The 22643-nt window shown below is 40.6% G+C and overlaps 1 protein-coding gene across 2 annotated transcripts in view; it reads right to left on the bottom strand.

The window, feature by feature from the left end:
• The window catches only part of LOC134875712 (RAS guanyl-releasing protein 2-like), a 31408-nt gene that overhangs the window by 7051 nt on the left and 1714 nt on the right, over positions 1–22643 (bottom strand). The window contains exons 2-13 of one of the 2 annotated variants that reach the window (XM_063900318.1): positions 14237–14357; positions 13908–14010; positions 13658–13714; positions 13244–13375; positions 12752–12902; positions 11533–11706; positions 8222–8338; positions 7531–7812; positions 4085–4159; positions 3724–3843; positions 2787–2902; positions 2565–2706 (exon numbers count right to left, since the gene is read on the bottom strand). In XM_063900318.1, the coding sequence (XP_063756388.1) occupies positions 2565–2706; positions 2787–2902; positions 3724–3843; positions 4085–4159; positions 7531–7812; positions 8222–8338; positions 11533–11706; positions 12752–12902; positions 13244–13375; positions 13658–13714; positions 13908–14010; positions 14237–14306 (1539 nt within the window). In that variant the 5' untranslated portion in view covers positions 14307–14357. Of the gene's footprint in view, positions 1–2564; positions 2707–2786; positions 2903–3723; positions 3847–4084; positions 4160–7530; positions 7813–8221; positions 8339–11532; positions 11707–12751; positions 12903–13243; positions 13376–13657; positions 13715–13907; positions 14011–14236; positions 14358–22643 lie in introns of both variants that reach the window. The other variant, XM_063900317.1, reaches the window with a different exon arrangement.

Genomic DNA, 22643 nt, shown 5'->3' with positions numbered 1-22643 from the left:
ACGTGCCAGAGGCGAAACAACAGAGAGAAGTCGGTTACGAGCGAAAACACAACACTCATCACAGCTCTGCCTACACTGACTGACCTTTACTGCCTGGGAGGACTGAACAACACAATGCACTACAAACAAGAGCTGCAAATACACTCACATGCAAGTCTCTTTGATGGTTTACGCTAAGCTTCGAGAAAATCGAGGCACTTGAATATTCACATTGATGCAAATGTGCATTTATTGCCAGCAGTGACACACTCAGTATTAAGATGTACTTTAAGATTGTTATGTTTATATTTTAGGGATAAGTTGCTCATTTTGTATTATATTATGACAAGCTATCAATCAGCAAAAGTAGGAAAAAATGTTTTGCTTAGGTAAATAACTTATGTGATGCTGTTGGAGCTACAAAAAGGCCTTCCATCTTTTCCTGGCAGACATTTAGAGTGCCAAAAATCACCTTTCATTCAGTCGCCCCAGGCAGATGAACAGAAAGAAAGATTTCACTTCTTTTTTCTTCATTCAGCCAACCCCCTTTTGTAAAATGATTTACAATATGTGAGGCAGGCAGGAATCAGTGGCTGTTTTCAGGACTTTTTAACCATGGAGGAAACACTAAATATTTACATCGAAACAACATTATCTACAGTAGATTTCAAATTACTTGGCTTGGCTAGTATGTAAGTTCATTTATCTATGTGTGTATTAAATAAGAATTGACATCAGGAAAAACCTTTTAGTGCTCCATGTTCTGTTTCTGATCTCAATGGATGGGAAAAAGTTTCTTCTAGAATAATCTTGGTAAATTATTTTTTCTACAGTAAAAGTTCTACACTTGATTTTTATGGCTAAACATTCCAATACAGTTTGTATTTTGAAGTAGTTAAAACATAGGCGGGAGAAAATGTAATTTAGAGTTAGGACTGAAGGACTGAAGGACACAGCTTTTGTGGCCCTAAACTAGAGTACGCCAGCTCGGTCTGGGACCCCTACACCGATAATGACAAGGATGCATTGGCAACGGTACAGAGAATATCAGCTTCTAGTGACACTCTGAAATATTCATTCTTTCCCAGAACAATCAGAGAGTGGATCATACTACCAAAAGAAGTTGTCATCGCAGAGTGTGTGTACTTATGCAGTATGAACCTAAAGGCACCAGCTAATAAATCTGTAGGTGTGTTCGCATAAAAGGACAAAATGTGCCGGATTTTCTTATTTTATCATAGATTGCTTTGACAGCCATTTTCCCCAGTGACATGATTTTAACATATTCTATTCAGGGCCAGATAATAAATACATTTTGACAACCGGTTCCTGCTTTTTTAATTATGATTCTCTGAAGCTTAAATGTTTAAAGACACTTGCATAGCTCTTGTATAAAAGCCATCCTCTCGTGAGATATAAAAAAATCACACTCTGTGATCTTTGTCTTATCGTTTTTTGCATTTAGTAAAACGCATCTGTTTGCCATTAATTAGGATTTCAGACTTAAGGGGGCTGCAGGCAGAAGAGCCTGATGATCCATGCGAGCACTAGATGTGGGTGAACTCTGCCGTGTTTACAGAAGGCTTGAACAGCGTTTTTGAGACAAGTGTTGAAAGATGGTCTGCGAGAAAAGTATTGTTTTTGTACAGAAGCCAAGAGCAAGGCACAAAGCAGGCTGAACAGGAAGTGGCTAGTGTATCTACCTCTGCCACACACTCGTATTCAAAGGAAGAAGCACACTGTCAGAATCCTTATCTTTCCCTTCTTGCTATTCAGAGTTTCCTCTCATGATGGTTTGAGACTCCCCTGGAGAACGTGTGCATCTTTATGTATGCCGTGCTCCTCTGAGTGTTTTATAACGTCTACACATATGGCATCTTTAATTGTCTTTGGAGCATTTCCTCTTGAGCTTCTCTCCACATGTAGTACACTCAAATGAATGTGGTGTCATCTGGGTGTCTGCAGTTCAACATCAGGGCCGTGTTCCTGTTCTCATTACAGCCCAGTGCTGACATTGTCTGTGTCTAAATAACACAGAGCTCCTTGGGGGACTTTGGAAGAATGTGAAGGGGCCAGAGGACACACACGCATATACAAAGATATAACACTGCCACACAGGAGGGTTATCATCTCGCCCAATTACCTTCCTCCCATATTTCCCAGAATGCAACTTCAGCAGTGCGTGGCTGTAGCTCAAACTAATTGGTATTGCCCTGACCTGACAGGAGGAACCTCTGAGAGAGGGGGCTATCACACACTGCTGGTCACTGCCCAGACATATAATGAAGTGCAGATAGTCTATATGACTGTGAAATGGCAAGGGGAGCTCAACTGACCTTTGACCTTTTTTTTAAACAAACGACACGTGCAATTGATTAGATTGAGAAACAGAAATCCATGCATTTGAAAACCAATAAGCAAAAGAAAAAAGATCAATATTTGAGACCCACGAGCCTGAATCATGTACTTCGTTATTTTATTACAGATAGAGTATGTTGTCCAATTTAAGGATGGATTGGGGTCATACGTGAAGTAATAGACTATCTTGAAACATGATTACACAAGAGCAGTGGGTGTTTACTCACAAAGCCGGCGCAATGCTCGCAGAACGTAGGCTTGACGTAGGTGCTCTCAGTAAAAGTGTGAATGAAACCCATCTTGCAGTTGAGCAGAGAGCTGGCTTTCATGAAGTAGTCTATCATCTCCTCTCTGCTGATCTTCCCGTCTCTGTGAGAGAAAACAAAGGTTGGATCAGTCTGAAAACTGCATGGACTTTATAATAGTGATTCAATATTCAAAAACCTCACTGGTTCTTATCCAGTTCTCCAAACTTGCTGAGGTATGGGAAGTTGTTCCTGATTGCTTCAAACTCATCCCTAGAGATGTGGCCGTCACCATCTGAGTCGAAGTTCTTGAAGACTGACTGTGAAAGTGACAGTTGGTTAGTTTCAGTGTGAATTCTGCTGCAGATGCACATAGCCCTCTGAAATGTTTGGCTTCTAAATAACTAGCCAAGGTTAGATTCTTATGGCATAGTAAGGCATTTCTTTTCTTTCCTGTGCTGAATCAAAACATTAAAATGGTATTGAGAAGGTTGATTTTGACATAAGTACATTATGATTTCTCTAAGTTATTCTGAGAATGTTAATCAGAGTATGAATGCATGAGGCATGTTTAAAAAAAATCCATGATCAACTTTTAAGATTCTTCTGAATCAGATAGCAGGTCGCTGTGGTAGTGACTAAAGCTGCTTAATTGTCTTTTTACTTTAAATTTGGTCAATCATTGATAAAAGAAAATGATGCTATATTGAAGAGGAATTGAAACCAACGGCTCAAGACCATCAACTCATTATGAAAATGTTTACAAATGTAATAAATTAAGTAAGAAGTGCAAATATTTTCCGACTTGTTTTTGGAACTACTGAACTTGGAAACTGCTAGCCATTTACTTTGCTATTCTTTTAGAGTCAATGTTCCTAACACATAAAGAGAACTCTTCATACTTTCAATTCCAAGCAGAAGTAAACCATACAACATCACCCACAGTAGAGTTACAGGGATTTATGATGACCCTTCATGGTGAAAGATTACTAACCGTTTGGACAAAGTGCCAAGAGCACTTTGCAGTTTTCATGTCAAAATGTTGGAGAGGATAATAACAGATAATCCTCCCTTAGCCTTCCTCCGTCCCTCAGGTTACAATCAGCACAGAGCGGAACATTTAGGGGTGAGAAAAACTCACCTCCACCATCTTCTCTATGTGTTTCTTGATAATGGTCGGGTCAGTGCTGGGCTTCACCGACACAGCCCACTCATCGATCATGGTGGGCTTGGGGTCAGTGGCGGGGGCGGGGCTTGAGTTCTGCTACAAGAAATGAGAAAACAAAAACTGTGGGGTCAGTGTCAGCTCAGGGAAACACAAGCTGCAATCTCATAAAGAAAATAAAGGAAGGTTGCTCTACATAGCAGGAGTCAAAGGTTACTGAAGTGAAAATGAGATGAAAGAAAGAAAATATATCCATTTTAAAATGCAATCAGACCATCCATCATGTCGAGACAGGGTGGAACAGACTAATGCAAAGGGTACATCATGCGCTGCTCACCGCTGGCTTGCGAGGCTCTCTCTGTAGAGACATCTGGTAGATCTCCTCCTCCATGTGGTACTGGTCCAGAGACACCTGCACAGAACACAACATGGGGAGCCAGAGTGACTATTATGTCTCCATATTTGAATCTGAAGATCTTTATTGACATTATATTATCGTGTACAATGAAATCTTGCAGGCTTCTCTTGAACAAATAAATAAAGCATTGAGGAAAACAGTAATAAAGACAGTAAGAGGGTGGGGATGAAATATACTGTAACTTAGCGACAACCATTTTCATTTACTTTCAGACATGAATTGGTATTATCTCCTTTAAGTGTTGGAACAAATGAATGTGTTGGTGTCATGTTTAAATATTTAATGTAATCATACCACTACTCATCCTGTAAAAAAATATATACAGCTCCCGAAAAAATTAAGAGACCGCTCCAAATTGTTCTTTAATCTATATCTCTACATGTATGGCAGCTACTCCAGTGTTTGTTGAATTTCAACACAGAGATTTTTTTTTTGTAGTTTATAGAATACAATAAGAAAAAAAGCGAAAATGATAATGCTGAACTAGTCTCTTCATTTTTTCTGGGGCGGTCTATAACAAAAAAAAGTACTTCATGCAGTCTTTGGAGGTGGGGTTGTTAATGTTTGGGTGTGTCAGTCTTTGTGTGTCTGTGGTTTCATTAACTGCCATTTCTGCCACCTTTTATGTGGGTTTAGCCTCCACTACATTCCAAAATGAACTATATGAGTCATATAGTTTACACATTTTCATCACAGTCACTGAATTTACCCTGGTAGATTTGGATAGTCTCTTAAAATACCTACAAATGAACTAAACCCTGGGGCCTGAACACACAAAGGGGCCCACGTGGCCGGGGTTACATTACTTTTGTACATTGGACGACATTCATTCTAGGTAAAAGCAGCATAATATAGATTCAGTCCAACTGCAAATGTGAAATAGACAAAAAGAGACCAAATAAGGCTGTTGTGTACCTTCACTAAAACTGCAGCCACATTAAATTCTTCAATTCATCCATTGTTGTCCTCAAATTTGTATGCTTTGCTCAGAGCAGTTTTCTTAGCGTAATTGCATTTCCTGGTTTTTATTGAGTTGAAGCGGTTAGTGCAGAAGGAAACAATGTTTTTAGTCTTGTTTGGCCTTCTCATCTGATGGAACTTACAGTATGACGTGGAGAAGGTTACATCCAAGGTGATATAATGAAATGTACTTCCGTTGAAAGGCTGATAAACACTACTCAGACAGGAGGAAAACACTATTTTCAACTTGTGTGGTTTAAAGAGATGCCAGTGCGGAGACTGTTTTGAAGGATATATTGACTTTCCTTCTCTTCTGGCTTTACTCACCTTGGATTTAAGATAGATAAACTGTGATAAGCAGTGGCATAAGATAATTGGGTATTGACTCTGTCCAACAAACTTCCCTGGTGCCCAAAAAACCTGTCAAGTTGTGTCTTTCAATTTCACAGAGAAAAAGAGGAACTAGCTGAAATCTCACATGAACACCTGCAGCCACATTGATTAAACTATTGGGATTATTTGAATACAGAACGCTTCTCGAATTCAGGAAAATCTTATCCGTATCCGCCAAAAAGACTCCAACACACCTCAGGGGATTAGTGTGTGTTAATCCACCATCCATGCTGTAGTGCAGGTTCCAGATTTGTTTGAGCTGTAGCTGTACTAGCTGTTTGCTCTAAACTATAAAAAGTGTGATTTGCTAAATGCATTTAACAGGGTTAGAATGTGTTTTGGGCAACTATTTATTCCAGTCAGTGCTTGGTAAAAGTATGATATGAGGAAGTTGCAAAATGACTCTTCTGTGAACTGCACTGACACATAATATGTTTATTTAGTGTTATGATTTAAGACGGAGATGCTTATTTCCTCTTTAAGGTTGTTCTAAACCCAATCCACTCTGACAACAGAATCATTTTAGTCTTTAGTCAGGATACAGGAACAGACAAGAGGTCTCAGCACAGGTTAGCAATTTAAAGTTCAGTACATTTCATAAATAGGGTATGAAACCGGGGTCTTGACTCTTTGTCCTGACTCTAAAACTGAATTCGGCAACCAGAACATGGTGTTGAAGTAAAGCCAACCAAATATGTAGAATTAATTTCATTGTTTAATCCTCTCTTTATTACTAATTATATGTTTTTTTACTTAAAGGGCAACTCTTAGTTAAACCTCTTAAGCGATAACAGGGGTGCTACGCCCTCTTTCTTTCGGCGTGCGCCCTCAATCCAAAATGCTGCTTTTCTCCGTAAGATCTTAAAGTGATGCCAGAAAACAATATTTCTGTTCATCAAAAACTGTATAATTACTTCCTAAATAGGAAAATGGTGTCAAATAGACCGTCAGATGGCAGACAGCTTTGTTTATGGAGAATAAATAGAGGATGGATGTCTAGTGGGTCTGCCGGTGAACAAGTGGCAGGAAGCAGGCTGACACTGAAACTGTGAATTCTGAATTAGATTGCTTCTTTTACCCTCCTTTTTACTGTAGAGGAAGTAAAGAAACCGTAACTCTTTTTGTTGTTGTTTGATGTGCAATATATGACTATGGCCCGGGTGCAAACTGCGGCCCATTTTTCCCTTTTGAATTGAACCTCAGCAATTAATTTTGTAGCCAATCTTAGTTGATAAAAAGAAAGTCCGATAACCAATAATTTGTATAACAAGCATTATTATAATCTGTCGGAGGCTTCTGTTGTAAGGAATTAAATAAATGAAACCGCATGGAGAGCTGTGATGCAGGCTGTTGTTTCTTAAACCACATTTCATTATCAAGTATAATTTACCGACATTTAATTGATTTTGCTAACTTATAACTTAACTTATGAGGTAATAAACCTCACCTCTAGTGAGTGGCCCTGCCCTCTGTATGTATTTCAGTGTGGCCCTCATTGAAAAAAGTTTGCCCACCCCTGCTCTAATGCATAATCTTTTGCCGAAAAGCAGGCGGGGCCGTAATGTTGACCACAAATGACGTTAGCACCCTCATACTGTATTTTTCTAGAAAAAGCCCTGTCTCAGTGGTTCTCATACCGACACAAGACTACTGTGGATCCTATCTTTTTAAGGAATACAAAACTGTGAAGGTTCATGCTTTGGAAGCTTTGGTTACGTATAATCTCCGTCCTTTGCCTGTAAACAGATTTCCTCCCAGCTGGCTACTGTACAGTTTGTCTGGCCAAGCAAACTATAGCGGAACAAACTTTGTGTATCAAACAGACGGCCTGTCATTCTCAAACTTTTTCCTCCCACTTCACTGCTGTCTGGGTGCTTTCGAGTGCTTTCAACTTCTTCACTCCATGATGAATAACACAAACCTGATGCAGGTCCAGCTTTTACCCAGTATAAGCTGTTCTAATTTAATCCAAACAACTTGGAAGGTGCATATTCTGTCCAGTTCGCACTCACCGTGAGCAGATTGAGCAGGTCTGTGTTGGCGTCAATGTGAGGCGGTGTGGTCTGGATCAGCGCCAGCTCTTGAAGGATGGCGTACAGCTGTTGGGTCTTAGTCAGGTTGACCCGTGTTTTTTCTTTGTCGGCCCAGTCTGGCAGCGCCACATGCACGGCTATCAGGTCTTTCAGGTGCACGCCGAGGATGGGGAACCGGAAACCTGAGCACTCTGAGAAGCGCTTGCGGTATTGACTGTAGTTCCCACATGATGTCACCAGTTCAATGAGGTTGTTAAAAACCTGCAGGTTGGGTGAATGGAATTAATTTAAGGGGTGGACAATGGAGGAAGAAGAGTTGGCAGTGAACACAAAGCCTGTCTCAAGAGAGATTTGTTTAGAAGAATCAGAAACATTGTGTAAAACTTTGATCCAGATGGACTCGCATAACAGAAGAGACTGCAACTCAACTTTCGAGTTATATGGCTTTGATTCATAGCTCTAAAAACCCACAGAGTAGGAGTAATGGGCACAGAAGAGGAGCTTGGCAGCTAACGCAGAGAAGATGCGGATTATTGAATCAAGATTTAATATCACTTGTTCTCTAAGTGCATCGACAGGCAGTGAACATTGAATTTTTGTGATGGTGTTTACGCTGTGGATGCCAGAAAGAGATCAGTGATGGTTGAGAGAATGCTCGCAGCTACTGCACCTTGTTGGTCTCCGCGCTGATGTGGGTCTGTGTGTCTTTGAGACGAGAGATGGAGCTGTTGCTGAGGCCGCCCACCACAGCCATCAGCGTGTTAAAGTTCTGCAACTGCAGCAGCTTCTGTCAACGAGAAGGAGGGAGAAAATAACACCAGGGTGAAAGAGGAAACAGGGGATGGTTGTGTAAGCTATTGCCAAAAAGGATCTTATGGGAAGTGAAAGAAAAAAGGTGCTGCAGGTTAAAAAAAAAACATTTTACAGTATGAGTACTGCAGCAGTATGAAAGATTCAGCAGCCTACATGCACATCCCCACACAACCTGATCTGGAATACCACAATATTACTGAATGTTGTAACCTGTCTATGTCAAAGTTAAGCTAACACTTTGTGAATGGCACTCCGCAGGGCTCCGCGCCGCCCTTCAGTCTGTGTGGCATCTCACAGAAAATCGATGGGGTCACAGCTGTGTGGGTGGGCTGCTAGAGGGGATCATTTGGTTCAGCTCAAACACCCTTTTGAATCAATTGGCAGAGCAGTGTGAAAGGCAGCCCAGAGTGCGTTCGGCTAAACTGCAAGTGCATGTGACCGTCAGAAAGGTCTCATTGTCAACATGCCAGGGCTTTCCACTGGGTGTAGAATAAATGGTGTTTATATAAAAGGGCTACGAGATGGATTCATCCTCGTCAACCAACTGTTGGCACACAGCCGACTGGTGATGTGGCTATTTATTCAAAGCCAGAAGGCACAGACACATGCGCACATATCATATTGTGAAATAAATTAGAAAAGCCCTTTTTAATGAGCATGAAAGGGATGTTTTTTCATTTTAAATTATAATAGAACTCTGCACAGCGAAGACTAATGGATATGAGTCATTTGTGATGCACTCCCAACAGGAAGCTAAGTTGGTACGACCGGCACACCCTGAGGGAAGCTTTGGGAAATGTCAAGTGTGTCAAGACTAGCTTCTGCGCAGCCTCTGAGTACATTTGGTATTTTGTTGGAAATGTTTTGTCCCTGCATGTGCTCACACTGGGCTATCATTCTAAATACCAAAGTTTGAGACATTTGAAACTGGCGAAAAATTTACAATGAAATTTTCAGCAGGGATGGCCTGTGTATCCGCCCAAATGCTCCCCAATTCTGAATGAAGGACATGTCCAAAATGACATATGGGCGGAAAATGGGAAGGTTGTAATACGAGTCTATAGCCATGCTAGCGGCTCTGTGCGGCTATCCTAAGGCACGCTGATCCTTAGAACTAAATGAAAACAACACAATGCTAGCGATTACATTGCTATAGGTGTTTCACAGAATAGTAATCTGTGTTTTTAGCATGAGCAGTGGCTTTTAACAAATAAATAAAAAATGGCCTACCAACAAATAAGAGAGAATGTACTTTGGTTGTATTTGAGCATAGATTTGAATTAAAGGTAGTAAGACAGCCAAAGACTTTAAGGGAATTTGTCATTGTTAATGGGTGAAAATAAAATGTACTCTGATATTCTGCAATTATTTGAATGTTCGCAAGCATTCAGAATTGTTTATGCTAACACATTTTAATTATCATTGCACTTCCTTCTTAGAGATTCACCAGACACTGATTGGAAGAAATGTTAAAAAGAAGATCAGGATGTGGGAGACTGGAGGATATAATAATGTTCTTCATTAGCTGATCGGTCATTACACACATGACGCTGGTTCAGAATTAGCATCAACAAAGTTCTGCTCCATGTCAAGGAGTGTGAATGAGCAAGAGAGCTCTGCTGCAGTTTGGAGTGATGGTGCATTAAGATGGATTTGTTAAAACCTGCTGAGACCTCGCTCAATAAATGATGAGAGACAGACGTTTGTTATAAATGAAGAGAAGGACAGATGGAAAACGGGTATCAATCCAGGCAATGAGTAATGAGGATGCATTCACATAGCACTGCAGGCTATTAGGATGAGAATTATTTCCTGCACATTCAATTGTCCACTGAAGCACCCTCGCCTAACACAGATGAGTGAATTGTCATACAGGGAGAACTCAGTCCATCTGGCAGACCAAATTATAACATCAAACTGAAAATATGTCAACAGTGAAGCCCAGGACAGCATTAAAGGGGATGTCTCTATCGGGAAAGAATGGCATATGGGCAGAGAACCAAGTACAATAAGGCTTTGTATACCGAGTGTAGGACCAAATTAAATTAGGATTAAAGCCACTTCTTGTGACAATGGATCATTTTAGTATGAGTATAGAAATGGAGATACATGGATAGATGTAACTGACCAAAGTTTACCATTGTTAAAAACACAACGGTCCCCTTCACAGGAACACTCAAGAGAGGAAGCTAAAACTCCCAGTGAAGCTGAACTTGCAAAAAAAGATATTTTAGCCGTAATAACAGCATTAATGTAATAATTTCCTCCAGGGTGTTTAATTATTAAAGACAATATCTCTGCATCTACTACACACATTGACATAAAAACATCATGAGGGAATATTCATTGTTCGCTAATGATGAATCCTACAGCCGGTCTAAGGAAGAATGGACTACATGCACATCTAATAGCATAGTACCACTTGAAATATACAGTAGTAGCACCCTAACACATTAAACTGAAAGGGTGGAATTGGGATTTTTACTCATTTATGTATTTTATGTTACCTAAAATGCACCAGTTATCTCTGCAGTAATTCCCCCTTCACTGATTCCTCCATCGTAGAATATATCAGTGAAGAATTGTCAAGCCACAGGAAGTGCACACTCTTTTATATTCTCTTTCTTTGCAGCAAATTCGTCACACTATTTGGGAAATGTAGGTGATTATGTGATTTGTTTACCTGCTCATGCATTGTTTTAGACACTTCAATAACCCCTTGGATCCATAAAAGCCTTTTGGATAATGCAAAAAATGCATCATTACCTAGCTAAAACAATACTTTCTTAATTCCTGGAGATGCTATCCCCTGGCAGCATCATTATGTTAAACAGGTCTCGGTGGGCATCTTACCATGCTAATTCCACTAAAGCCTTTTTAAATTAAATTCACTTTTTCTCAAAGTGTGTGCCCATGAATAGGAAATGATCCATCTTATGCTTGTCTATGCAAATCATCAAGGCTGTGACTTTTCCTCGCTTCTCCACATCTTGCGGTTTAATCACTAATTCACCTTCCTTCGACTTTCTCTTTTCTTTTTTTTTTTGCTGCAGGCAATCATCCCCTATCAATCTGCTTCAACATGCACCCTGAAGCAAAACTCCTCCTAGCAGCTCTGTCTTAATACTTCTGTGTTGATCCCATTAGGGCTGTTTACTGCATACAGACCTGTGCCACCCTGATGAAGTGGGAGATGACAGCGGCTCTCTGCGGAGCGGTGGGCTTGCTGAGCACCATGAGCTGGATCCACTGGGAGACGCTGTTAAAAAGGGTGATGAAACGCTCCAGGATGGGGTTATCCACCGTGCAGCCGTGCATCACAAAGCTGTGGTAGTCCTGAAACTAAAAGAGAAAGGAGCATTACACATTGCATTTTATTAAAATAAGTCATGACTAATATCTTTGAAGTCTGTTTCAAAATGACTAGAAGGGTTGAACTAAATACCCAATCCACAAACAAATTCCAGTGCTTTGCATTTGATCTATACTTAAGAATACAGGTCAGGAGAGGTCAGGCCGAGCTGCTTTGATTTTGATAATTATTTTTTATTCCCCTTTCTAGAAGTGCAACACTAGGGAAATATTCTCATTTCCTGGCGAGACGTTCATGATGTCTGTAAGGTAAACATGTAGCAGGAGGCAGCGGTTGGTTAGCTTAGCTTAGAATACAGACTGAAAAAGGGAGGAACAGGCAAGCATGTCCGAATCCCCCATCCAGCCCCTCTAATATTCACTTAATAACCCGTTTTATTCTGTTTGGTTTATCTGTACAGACACTTAAGTTTAAAATCCACAATTCCCTGTTTTATAGGAAGTACACTTAGAACACTGCTTGAATATCCCTTTAAGGCATCAGTGATGATAACAAAGCAGCCAACGGGCTGCTACTGACTGATAAAGTCAATCTTTAAACTAGGAAATATAGGGGAGAAACACATCTGTTTTCACCTAGTGCAAATGCAACAGCAACATCAGGCCTACTGCGCATTTACAACAATAAACTAAATGTTCTTTATTTACCATGACTCATTTTGTTTTATATTAAGCCATCTCTTTTGGAAAGGAAGCAAAGACAAAGCCAAGACCAATTACCAGCACTCATACCACCAACACATCACACTTGAATAAATTATCTAAAAATTCCTAGCATTGAAATCAGCAGCACCCAACCCAATCATGCTTTTGCTTCTCAAAATAACACTCAAAGAACAAAATCTTTGCAGAAAACAAACATAATTACCCCCAGTAAAAGTTTATTTTAACCAGTATTGCTTAGCAACTACAGCGGGCCTGCAGCATGCGACATTACTTGAGAATTTAAAGAATTTAAGAGGCGTAAACATCACACGCGACACACAGCTTTATCACAGACCGCAGTCAGACTGACCAGGATCTTGCAGAATGATTTGTACTCCAGGTAGGTCAGGTGTTCAGCCAGTTCACAGGAATCCAGGTGGTCAAACAGCAGTGACATTTTCCTCTTTTTGGACAGTGACGGGACACGCTGAGTCACCTGCCGCTTCCATTTATACGATGGCCTGAAGGGGATGATAAAATACACACAAACTGTTGAATATTTTATGAAAAGCCTCTCTTAGTTCTTTTAGATAACATTTCAACAATAAAAATGTTTCTAGAAGTGCACAAGTTGTTCCCTCATTAGTACTCAGTCACACAACTGCTCCACAACCCCTTGTCTTCATGGAGCACTCAACAGAATTCGAGGTCACACAGAAATGGCTTTTGTTGAAAAAGGAGAACCTGCTAATGACAGCTCAGCATTGTCTGAGAGCAGGCAATAAAAGGGCACACTGATATAAACACCCTCAGACAGAGACGTTCAGTCACACTGTCAACAACACGTATAGCTTCCACTCACACACTGTCCAGGTCAATGAGCTGACTCTGGCTCGCGTTGCCTTCAGTGGTCAGGAGGTCTTTAAAGTCTTTGATCTCGTCGGCCAGCTCCGGGCTCAGATTGAACTCTGCTGGAAACTCAGAGATCCAGTACCTGCAAGGCAGAACAAAGGGATGAAAAGACAGAATGATGATGGAAAAGGATTGACTTTTTAGCATTTAAACAATCATGTCACAGTAGGTTGAGGATGATTTAGTTGTTAGATGATGATAAAAAGTGACTTTTTTGCATTGTTAAACAATCTCTATATGCCATGAAGTTACTGTCAATATCCATTTATCCTCCAGACTCCTAAACCCATAAATGAAGAACATTAGATCAAGGTTCAGAAAAGAAATAGCAAGCAAGAGTGAGAAATTATGAAACGATGAATACTTGACAAGGTGGCATATTCTTGTTCGGCGCTCAGCGGTGCAGCTCTCCTCTTGATATCTTATCAAACGGTTAAGGATCAACTATGATGCAAACTCTTAAAACTAATTGAGAATGTACAGATAAACCAATGAATATGGAGACAGACTGATCTGGCATTGAATATATCTTCCTGGGATTGGTGTTTGAAATTATATTTCTAGATTATCACCAAACAGATCTCAGCGGTAGCATAAACAAGGGTGAAGGATACTTGAGCACAAGCTTCTTCGCCAGGTCGATTGAAGGGATATACCAAGGGTGCATCATGATAAACATGCGCACCAGGGAGGTATCCTTCAAAGTGCCCCTCTCATCTACAAGAAGAAAAATAACATGTCACTCATCATCAGGAAGAAATACCCACAGAGCAGCTGCTATCAATTAGTGTGCCTCTAATTTGGTCGCTGGTGTCTGAGTCGTTGCCTGATCATCAGAATTCACGTGCATTTCATCAGAATATAAGACATTAAACAACTTACATGAAACATAGTTGTTTTATTGAGTGACTATGGAATAAGACTTAGTGTTCAAAGGACAAACCGAAGGCTTGGATGCTCGCTTCCACCAGATCGTCCACTGCTGCAGACTGCTCTGATAATATGGACTCCATCGTTCCTTTCCTCGTTTTATTCTCTTGCTGGTTTGACTCTCGTGCTTCTCACTGAACACAAAAGAAGATGAAGAGAAAGGATCAAAGGCATGCGAAAGAGACTAATTGCTGTATGGAGCAAAGAGGGAGAAATTGAAATTCATAGTGACTGTTACAGTAATTTGGAAAATAGTTGTGTGGTCAGATATTCTGCATACTGCTTCACACAGGGAGTGAAGCAATCAGGGAATGTTGACACTATATTTACGGTAGGGCTGTTTTTAAGGGGGAATTCTGTCGGTCCGAGGCATTGCCAAACTGATATAATGCTGGGATTTGACCCAACAGCTTATCAGGACTGAGTGGGTTTTAAAATAGCACCGAACAAGCAGGCATTCAGAATAACATTTGGAAAGTTAGGACTTAAGAACGGCTTGACTTATCAACCCATGTCTGAGACAAAACAAAACATTTGTGATTCATTTTAAATCAGTTTACGTTTTGATAATTACGAAAGATACCTTTCACACAGTACCCAAGAAATATAGAGCTCTTAAAAAGCTACACCTTCCATGAAGAACATATTTAGTTTCATATCCCAATATTGATGTAGCAATTTATTGCCCAGCCCTGCTTCCACATTTGATGAAAATAATTAAGCTTAAAACTAATAATAATCTAAAATATTGACTGGCAGATGATGCTATTATCTATATTTGTCTTCCACAATGCCTGCAGTGTAATTGACATATATACACTGAGATAACCATGGTTAATATGTTGCAACCATGTAGATTTAACCCAAAATTAGGGTCATTTTGATAGCAGAATATGACAGTTTGTAGACAGTTTAGTGTGCTTTGAGCTCAATGTGGCTTGTTAGAAAAACTGATAGAAAGCCACAAGGACAATCGACAGGAAACCCTCGTTTATTATCAGCATACAACACAATGCAAGCCCTTAAAGACATATACTCAAATACTTGGAAATTGCAGAAAGGCAATAAGTGTTGCAGGAAAAAAAAGAAATCCACTCGCCATGACAACCACATCTTACTGCTCATAACACATACCTGAAAACGCATGCACACCTTTCATGTTTTAACCCAGAGAAGGTTGCGCTACGGTCTGATAGAAATAGGAGGTTAAAGAAGCTGCTGTTTGTTGTCGATAACGAATGCTGAGGTTATGCTCTAGTGACAAATTTAGGCCACCGAATCCACAACATAACACACTGCTGCTTTGGCTAATGGCTCTTCAGTGTTGTGGTTCTGTGGCACGGTGTGAGAAGGCTGTGATGAGTATGTGTATGTATCTATTGTGCCTGACACAATGAAGCTTTCCACTGCGCTGTCTCTGCTGCAACGCGGTGGGCGGACACACTCAATTACAGACTACACAAGCTGTCTCAGCCTCACACTTACACACACATTTCTGCAGGGATGGAGCAAAGAAAGATACGATACAGAAAGAGAGGGAGGTAAAGTTTCAATCATCAGTCATGCAGTGAAAGTGATAGCCACTGTGCAGAAGAGGGAAATGGTGAACTTCAAATCTGTGCTGTTATGTAGACGGTGGACCGATCATGGAGGAAGTGTCAAGAGGCATGCTATACATAGAACATAAAGTTCCTGTGGGGATGCTAAGGTCACCACAGGATGTACGTCTCAGCAATAGAGCAGTCTGAAACCTCGAAAAGCACCAAGACTGACAAGACCGAAAGAGCCGACACTCACATCTCATGAATAAAATCAGAAGTAAAGAAGAGACTAATACACACAAGGATAATTAATAATGAGTCATCTGGATCTGGGCTGAAATGGATTTCTTTGTGACATCTGTTTTGTTTCTGCATGTTTACCCCTTAGTTCAAGACAGTCGGTCCTCAAAGAAGGATGTAAAACTACCTTCTTGCTAGTCTAGCCATACCTCTTAAGCCTGGAAAAAAAAAGGAGGGGGAGATTCAGTGCCACCTCAGGGTGAACCTGCTTTACACTGGGTCTAGTCTGGCACTGCGGCACAGCCTGTGCCCATCTCGATGATGACACCATCCTGCTATCCATTCATCATGCTGCTGAAAGGAGCTCTTCGTTGCGACCCAGAGAACATTCTCTCAGAGCTGCACGGAGGATTAAGACACTGATTTATCCTTAACAAGCTCCCCCTTCTGCCTGTCTTGCAATAAGTATTTTCCCCACATGATTTCTGCCAGCGTTTCTATCGGTGTCAAGCAACAGATTGATTGTTCGGTATAGCACACACTGTGAGCACTTTGGTGTCATCCTTGGTTGCCGGGGTGACGTCCACCCAGGGCTATCGATCTGGCAGATTAGGGGTGGGTTGGGGCGCAGTGGGGATGAATGGAGCTTGACAGGTGCCTGGTCAATCCTGAGCAAGAGGAATCTGTAGGGTGCTGCTGGTTTAGTGGGCACTGAAAATGTCACATCCTCCAGATTTTATTAGAGTCATAAAACAACACAGAAGATGTACACCATAAAACCCGTGGCATGTCCACACAACTTATAAGTAAAAAATCCAAATACACTTTTTAAGTTGCATTTGAAGCTATACCCACAATTCTTAAGTAATTGTTTACAGAGAGTAAATATATTTTCTTGTCTACATCGCATCAGGAGTTGCGAGGTATGCCTTCCTACAGAGCCCACACATTAGAGGGAAATTGGCTTCATCAATCATTAACACCTTTTCATGTCTTAAAGTGACACACGCATTGATTGATAATAAGACACTGACAGACACACAGATAATGATATCCATCCCCCTATTGATATTCCATAATGGGCTCATTTCCATGCTAGTATACGCCCCGGGCTAATGCACGGTCCCCCCCATTGCCATTGATTTAGTTTTATTCCCTGCCTTGTGGCATTTGGGTGAAACACGATTGATTGATGTTGTCATGGATAATAGTCACCAGCTAAAAGATGTGCACACATTAAGTCACTAGGAAAACACACACGCACACACACACATACACACACACACATACACACACACACACACACACACACACACACACACACACACAGTCTGTTCTCCCTCACATAAACATGCTAAAGGTTCTATCTCCAGAATTATTGTCCCGTGTTGGAGGGCAGTGTCATTAGGTTACATTTCCTTCAGGACAAAACAATCTGTCACATACTTTGATTTATGACCAAAATGTATAAGACAAGACGGTTAACATGATAACCCGGTTTAAGCACTAAGCTCAGATGCACCACTGGGTCAAAGCATAGCCTTACAGAGCTGCTGCTATTCTCAAAAAACCTCATGATATGAAATTCACACCAGTTGCATGACAAAACCATGTTAGACATTAAATGACTTGTCTTAATTATGAGACAATTGTGAATAAACTATTTTAGTTTTCATATATAAAGGTATATGATATGAATATGTTATGATTTATTTGAATTATTCATTATTTGAACTAAGAAAACCAAACTTATTGATGGTTTGGTTTTGCAATAAAATATGATTTGACTGAACATCCATTTGATTATGTCACATGTGATTTTGGATACTGGACATTTGGCATGTCATGGTATATGAACATATCCTAAAAGTAATATAAATAAAATCCTATTGATCTGGTCGGTTGCCTCTTTCTCACATGAGTTTTAATGATGCTGCTCTAAAATTGAAGACCAGATTTCCCATAAACTTCTTTACTTTGTGTCCCAGAGGAGGTTTTTCTTCATTTATCTGTCTGCTATTCACTGTTTTTATTTTTCATTTAATGGTGAGAGAAGTGGTGCTGAGAGTGCATTGTCCATCCTTTTCATCTAAATGCTTTAGTTTTCCAAAATCTATGAAAATCTAATATCTCAAATTAGTATGCTAATAACAAAAGAGCTACTTTGAGAACAGTACAGGAAATGAGTCTGCATTTTACAGCTATATCTCATCCTTCGGTCATTGTAAGGCCATGTGGATAGAACTGCAATAACACACTTCTTCATGTTATCCACACCCCACTCATATCTCTTGCCCAACACCCCTTAGTTTGTTTCAGGAAGTTGCAGCGAGGGTGTTGCATGATGGGACAGATATAGTTCTCCAGAGGGGCCTACAGAGTGGCTGCTGACAGCCTCTATTTACAGACTGCAGGGTACTGAGAGCAGGAAGGGAAACGCTTCCTTTTCCCTGGACACGCAGAATGCCACATCTGTGGGGGCGCACCGGCTGCAAACTGAGATTAGCAGCTACAGTTGCTCCTTAGGGACGGGGGGGAGTTGGAGAGAGGAGAGGGCGAATGGGAGATAAACTGGGAGGCAGGAAGAGAGCATGCTCAACCTGGCTATAGCCCAGTCAAAAGGGATTGTTGGAAAGAGGGAACACTTTAAATAGGGAGGGGTCATAAGAGAGGAAAAATGCATGCAATGTGAAGGAGTCAAGCTACACTCTTTTTTAATCTTGAAGAATAAGAAGAAAATTATGCACATTCCTCATGTGTTTCTGGGACATAACAGCTGCTTCAGTGTTATGTTTTATTACGTCCTCGAAAAAAAAAAGGCTGGCATCCTGTTCCACATCTGGCACACTCTCATATCTCAAATCTCAACTTTCTGACTTCAAATGAAAAGTAATGTGTGCGACAGAGAGGGGCACTTCTGCGGATCCCATGTGGTGTTCTAATATCTGCCTTCTGCTACCCACCCAAACTCAACAATGTATCATTGTGTCACACTGTTTTCACTGCTTTGTGTTGAGACTTCCTGCTCAAACTTTTGTCCCTTTACCAGATGTGAAAGTTTGCTTCATAACAAATACCGGAAGGGTGTGTTAGTATGTGTGTGTGTGAAATGTGCAGAGTGTATGTGGGTCCACACTTTTTTTTTTTACTTGTTACAAACACCCTGTGCAGTGGGCTTTATTCTTCTAACTGTAACATTTCTCTGAGACAAAGGTTTTTTTTATTTTCTGCATTAGAGGATTTCCTTGCTGTCATTTATCTCACACTTAACCTCCTTTTCCATTCGTTCGCTGTGTGATGAGTGAAGGCTGAGGCAACATGGTGTATTGTGTAAAAGAGCAGACATGATAAATCATCTTTCGCAATAGATATATGTTTCTGAACATCCAGGCCACTCCTGCCAACCGTCTGATCATTTCAGATACCAGGAGTCATTTTCTACTTTTCTGCAGTGCTGATGTAAGGAATCTAACATCCTGTTTCACGTGTTTTATCTCAGGCCAACCAATTCTATGGAATGACAGTACAGGAATCAATAATCGTGCTTACAAGAAAAATGTATTTGCTGCATTTTTGGGGGATAAAACATGATTTGTGGAAATATATTTGGGAAATACGCTTCTTTGCATTCTTGCAGAGGTAATAGGATAGAGAATATGAAGCTACACCCAGCAGGTCATTTTAAAGTAATATTCTCAAAGATTTTAATCTATATAAATGTCTATTTAGTAATACTTTGTAGCTAGATCGGCTCAAGGTACACCAAGTGATGCTGAATCCAATCCCACGATATAGAGCACATGCATTTGGAGACTAATTTGTTCTTTGCAGTGTTTTTCTGCTTCATTTCCTCCTGCCTGTCAGAGCTGTGCTCACTAGGCTATACAGTGGTTTCATGCAACAGTCATTCTGTTTTCATGTTGTGTGTGTGTGTGTGTGTGTGTGTGTGTGTGTGTGTGTGTGTGTGTGTGTGTGTGTGTGTGTGTGTGTGTGTGTGTGTGTGTGTGTGTGTGTGTGTGTGTGTGTGTGTGTGTGTGTGTGTGTGTGTGTGCACCAGGAGTTTCACCCAGCCAGCCTCCTCATTACCCCTGCAGGCTTATTTAAACAGCGTTAGCCCTGGCTAGTTCCTGTTTATGTATTCCTCCCTAAAACAGCCTGCATCCCTGAGCAGACCACACACCCCACAATTTCCTGCCTTCGAAGTATACCATTCATTCTGCACATTCAGATAAAGAGCGTGAGAGATTACAAACTGCAAACTGTGTGAAAACAAAAAAGTAAGGAAATTAATGCGTTCTTTGAAAAGCAGGTGCGGTATTCCACTGGTGTCATACAAATACTTCTGTTTCTGAAAGTGAGGCACGCCTGACACATGCAGCACAGAATGAAACAAGCAGGGGTGTAAAGTAAATAAGTGCATTTACTCAAAACCTATACTTATGTAACATTTCGAGATACTTGTACTTTACATGAGTATTTAAATGTAGGCTACTTTGTACTTATATCCCACTACAATTCAAAGGTAAATTGTGTATTTTTCCTTCACTACTTGCATTGTATACCTTCAGTTACATAATATGAAATATGATCAGAACTTAAATAAGACTTAAATCACATCTAGAGTCAAGCCACAAACTAACCTGAAGTAATGCTGGACGGTATAACATTTCATACCGTGAACTTTATACCATATGATATCAATTTTTCATATACCACAATACCGTTGAAAAAGTGGCGTACAGCGCGAAGCACAGTAGTATAACATGTGAAGCTCAATGTATAAATGGACACTGAAGAAAATGAGACTGGGATGGAGATATGACACACAAGAAGGACTTGTGCAGAAGAAGGGAGCAGTGTCTGTCGTTTGGAGTTTTTGGGGATTTAAAAAAAAAATCTGACATGGACCACACAAACATTTATTGCAAACTCTGTCAAACTAAAATTGTTGCCTGAGGAGGAACCACAAGTCATTCACTCCACCACCTCAACACAAAGCACTTATTGGAGTACGAACAATGAATGAAAACTAGCTGCACCTTTTCCAGCTTTGATAAACACATTAAAACATAAATAACTAGAATCAAAACACCTTAAAATACACCAATCTGCATAGTGAGAACTAATATTTTGATGCTATTACTTTTGTACTTTTACTTGAGAAGCATTTGCAATGCAGGACTTTTACTTGTAACAGAGTATTCCTACACTATGGTACTTCTACTTTTACTCAAGTGCTAAAACTGCTGGAACATTATCCATCACTGCTAATTCACTACCTTTAGTTAGTACTGCACCATCTTAAATACCGCAGCCTGTGAGTTTCGATCCACCCCTCCACCAGGCTCATGAACTACTGTGTTCCCCCCTGACTGATTTAATTCCAGCCACAGCGTGATTTATAGCTCTTCAGGTCCAACACTTTCCCTCAACAGCTAACTTCCCCTCCTGTGTCTCCCTCTCTTCTGCTGCAGACTCGCTCTTTTGCATTAGAACCATGCCTTTAAAGGTGAGGAGAGCAGAGTGCAATGACATGCTGACATTTTACAGGGTATGTGCCCTTTCATGGGAGCTTAAGAGGTGACGGAGAAACAAAAAGATCCCAGAGGGACAGATGAAGAGTAAAGACTACTATTTTCATGGACTGAGGCATTCGGGGGAACATTTAAAAGTGACCCTGTTGGCATTAAGATATGTCACATCCACTCACAATAAGATCATTTCGTTTTACAATCTCTGCTGTCCTGCCAAGTTAGTGGGAGTCCAACTCAATTTAATTCCAGCTCTGAATATCCTACGTGTCTTAAAATGATCTTTTCTGGTATTTTTAAATTAGTATAAACAACACTTCCAACAACTACTTTGAAAAAAAACATGAAATTTTAGATGCCGATGATGTCACTTGCCCTACATAACCGTTATTATAACTACAGAATGTGTTTGGTTTGCATGCAGGTAAAGGAGAAAGGTTGATACAGGTAATCAGGATGCAGCACATTGACTGTGATGGAATAGATAGGATGAGCTGAGGAAAAGTGAGATAAGGAAGGCAGTGGACAGAGGCAGAGAGTGCACTGGACCGTACACCTGAATGATGGCCAACATCCGGCACAGGTGTCTGCCCCTTTTTTTTTTTTTCTTGTGTTGATTGTGTTTTGTTTCCCTCATCCTCACTATATCCCCCTTGTCTGCTTACGTTTTGTTCCTTCCCTCTCCTCCTCCTCCTCCTCCTCCTCCTCCTCCTCCTCCTCCTCCTCCTCCTCCCAGATTTGTTGCTGCTGGTTGTTTGGCATAAAGCAGCAGCCATGCACAATGGATCCAATTATGTTGAGCTTTTATGATGCTGCAAGTTGAGGTGGCTGGAAGTAATGTTAAATATCAAGGGTGGTCGCTCCAGAGGCCTGAAGTAATAGCACTGCGGCAGAAGAGGAGAGAAAGGAGAAATAGAGATGCAGGGGATCTTTTTTTAATCTCTTCTATTTGATTTTACCACTATGCTGAAGGCGCTTTTAATCCATGAAATCCTTTCTTTTTCTAAAGCGCCACATCTTTACAATTGAAATACCACTTCACTGTGTGACATCATAGGCAACGGGTTATTTTGAGGCAAACGCTGATCAAATAAGCCCTGGTCTGATG

This window comes from Eleginops maclovinus, chromosome 14, assembly GCF_036324505.1.
Source record: "Eleginops maclovinus isolate JMC-PN-2008 ecotype Puerto Natales chromosome 14, JC_Emac_rtc_rv5, whole genome shotgun sequence".
Taxonomy (NCBI): domain Eukaryota; kingdom Metazoa; phylum Chordata; class Actinopteri; order Perciformes; family Eleginopidae; genus Eleginops; species Eleginops maclovinus.
Note: the sequence above shows the minus strand (reverse complement) of the source record. Positions and strands in the feature narration are given on the sequence as shown.